This window comes from Rhagoletis pomonella, unplaced genomic scaffold (assembly GCF_013731165.1).
Source record: "Rhagoletis pomonella isolate Grant_MI unplaced genomic scaffold, Rhpom_1.0 Rhpom_scaffold_00002, whole genome shotgun sequence".
NCBI classification, from domain to species: Eukaryota; Metazoa; Arthropoda; class Insecta; order Diptera; family Tephritidae; genus Rhagoletis; species Rhagoletis pomonella.
Window position 1 is genome coordinate 96033696 of NW_023458556.1, and position 1972 is coordinate 96035667.

General features: G+C 33.3%; 1 protein-coding gene across 3 annotated transcripts; it reads right to left on the bottom strand.

The window, feature by feature from the left end:
- Positions 1–481: 481 nt before the first annotated feature.
- Positions 482–1569, bottom strand: LOC118734789. 3 transcript variants are annotated; one of them, XM_036464478.1, is made up of 4 exons: positions 1338–1569; positions 1160–1263; positions 1011–1109; positions 482–938 (listed from the first exon to the last, which is right to left on the bottom strand). In XM_036464478.1, exons 1-4 carry the CDS (start codon positions 1375–1377, stop codon positions 690–692), a joined length of 492 nt encoding a protein of 163 aa, XP_036320371.1. In that variant the 5' UTR covers positions 1378–1569; the 3' UTR covers positions 482–689. The 3 variants fall into 3 exon arrangements, with proteins under 3 accessions (XP_036320371.1, XP_036320372.1, XP_036320373.1); XM_036464479.1 differs by having other exon boundaries at positions 1011–1103; positions 1338–1568; XM_036464480.1 differs by lacking the exon at positions 1011–1109 and having other exon boundaries at positions 1338–1564.
- Positions 1570–1972: the final 403 nt, after the last annotated feature.

Genomic DNA, 1972 nt, shown 5'->3' on the forward strand with positions numbered 1-1972 from the left:
TTTATAATGGATTAGATTCATCGCACACCACGGACTTTATCGGCAGCCGATGGGCTCGCTAGTCTTTGCATTGCATCACAACTTATTGGTCGGAGCGATTAAGCTGGTGTAGTGTGCGCACCTCCATACATCTTCATGTACATATTTCAAGCGAGCCCTATTATTTAAATAGGCGGCCGATAAACTCTGCGGTGGCTCTTATAGCTGTATCCTTACACCGTGTGTTGCAATATCCACGAAAGCAGCAGTTATTTTTTTATGAAGAAAATTATTAAAAAATATTCGAAAATATTATTTATTTTTCCAACGTCAAAAGCTGGATTTTTTTTTTTAAAGTTGGTACAATAAAAAATACGAAACACGTTTTCTGTCAGATAGCTAGCATGGCGGATAAGAAGAAGAAGTGGAACTACCTTCTAAAAATTATTGTATCATGCGTCTTATTACGAATGATCTCATGAAATGAATTAAACCAAAGTGATACTATAAATATGAATTTTATTCAGCCTTAAAGGTGTGTACATAAAAACTTAAGGTATTAAACCATAAAATGTTTTAGTATAAGAGCTAAGATTTTATTTGATCTCTTATAGTTTGACCTACTCTGGTGAGTTGACCTTCTTCCCCAACATTTATTTAAACTTCATTTTCACTTTCACGATATGTGGGATTGTAATTAATTTTAAATTTCAAACATACATTATGCAATGCTGCGCTGAACAACCGTTTCCAAATCTAGCCACTTTTGCAGGATCGTACTTTCCTCTTTTGTCATTCACTAAAATTCCCCACCGACCTTTTAATATTCCAATTGTGCGTTCAATAATGCACCTCGCTCTTGAATGTATGTATGTCCTTAAAAGCGCACTCACTTGACCCATCTTGTGGATTTCTATAAGGTGTAATGCACCACGGTTCGAGCGGATAGCCAGAGTCACCTATTTAAGTACAAGTAGAGATTATTTTAAATAAAATTAAAATTCAATGAATAAAATATATATAAAACTAACAAAGTAGCCACAAATTCTCATTCCTATTCCGTTCAAATCGCTCTTCCATAACCCTCCTTTGATTTGAGTTTTACCACACAAAAGAATCATGCGCTGCTCCTCCATATTGGCAATTGATTAATATTTAATATTTTGTATGAAAAACTTACTATCATATCGTTAGGACTATGGAAGCCCTTCCTATTGAAGTACATATGTTCATTTTGGGTTGGCTTCTGCAATCCTATGTGTGTCCCATCTATACATCCGAAAACTAAAATTATGCAAATAAAACAAAATATATAGTTTAAAAAACTAAAATCTCCCTATTATAATTGCCATTCGTACTGTCATCAGGTATGTAACTTGAGAATATAAATCGCTGCATCTTTTAGGCGCATCAATATTACATAGTTACATCCCGAGCTAATAAAAGGAAGGTAAAAAGGTAGATGTACATAAATTCAATATACGTACTAGGGATCAAACGATACCACTAAAGTATCGATACTTTTACTCGCTTGTAGTATCGGCAGAAAGTATCGGTACTCGAGTAAGTATCGGATGGAAAGCATCGATACTTACTCGGTATCGAGTATTTGTACACCAATTTTATTTTATTATAGGGCGATTCCACCGTCACGGGTTGGACATTTGTACAGAAAAAAATTTCTTTCTTGTTTAAATTTAAGTATAAAGTACTCAACAACATTTTGATAAATTTAAAATAAATAATAATAATAAATAATTGACTATTATATGAGTTATTACAAAATACGAAAAAAATTCCAGCTTACTTTTTTATGAAAAAATCTGATTTATTTCTTCTGTCACGGGTGGGACAAAAAAAGAACCTGCTTTTTGGAGCAGATATATTTTACGGAAACACTGCGAATTTATTTCACTTTTCTGTGTGAACTTGATGTCTTATAGTAAAACAAAGAACCAGGAACACAAACAAAGCAAAAACTACAAAAAACGGA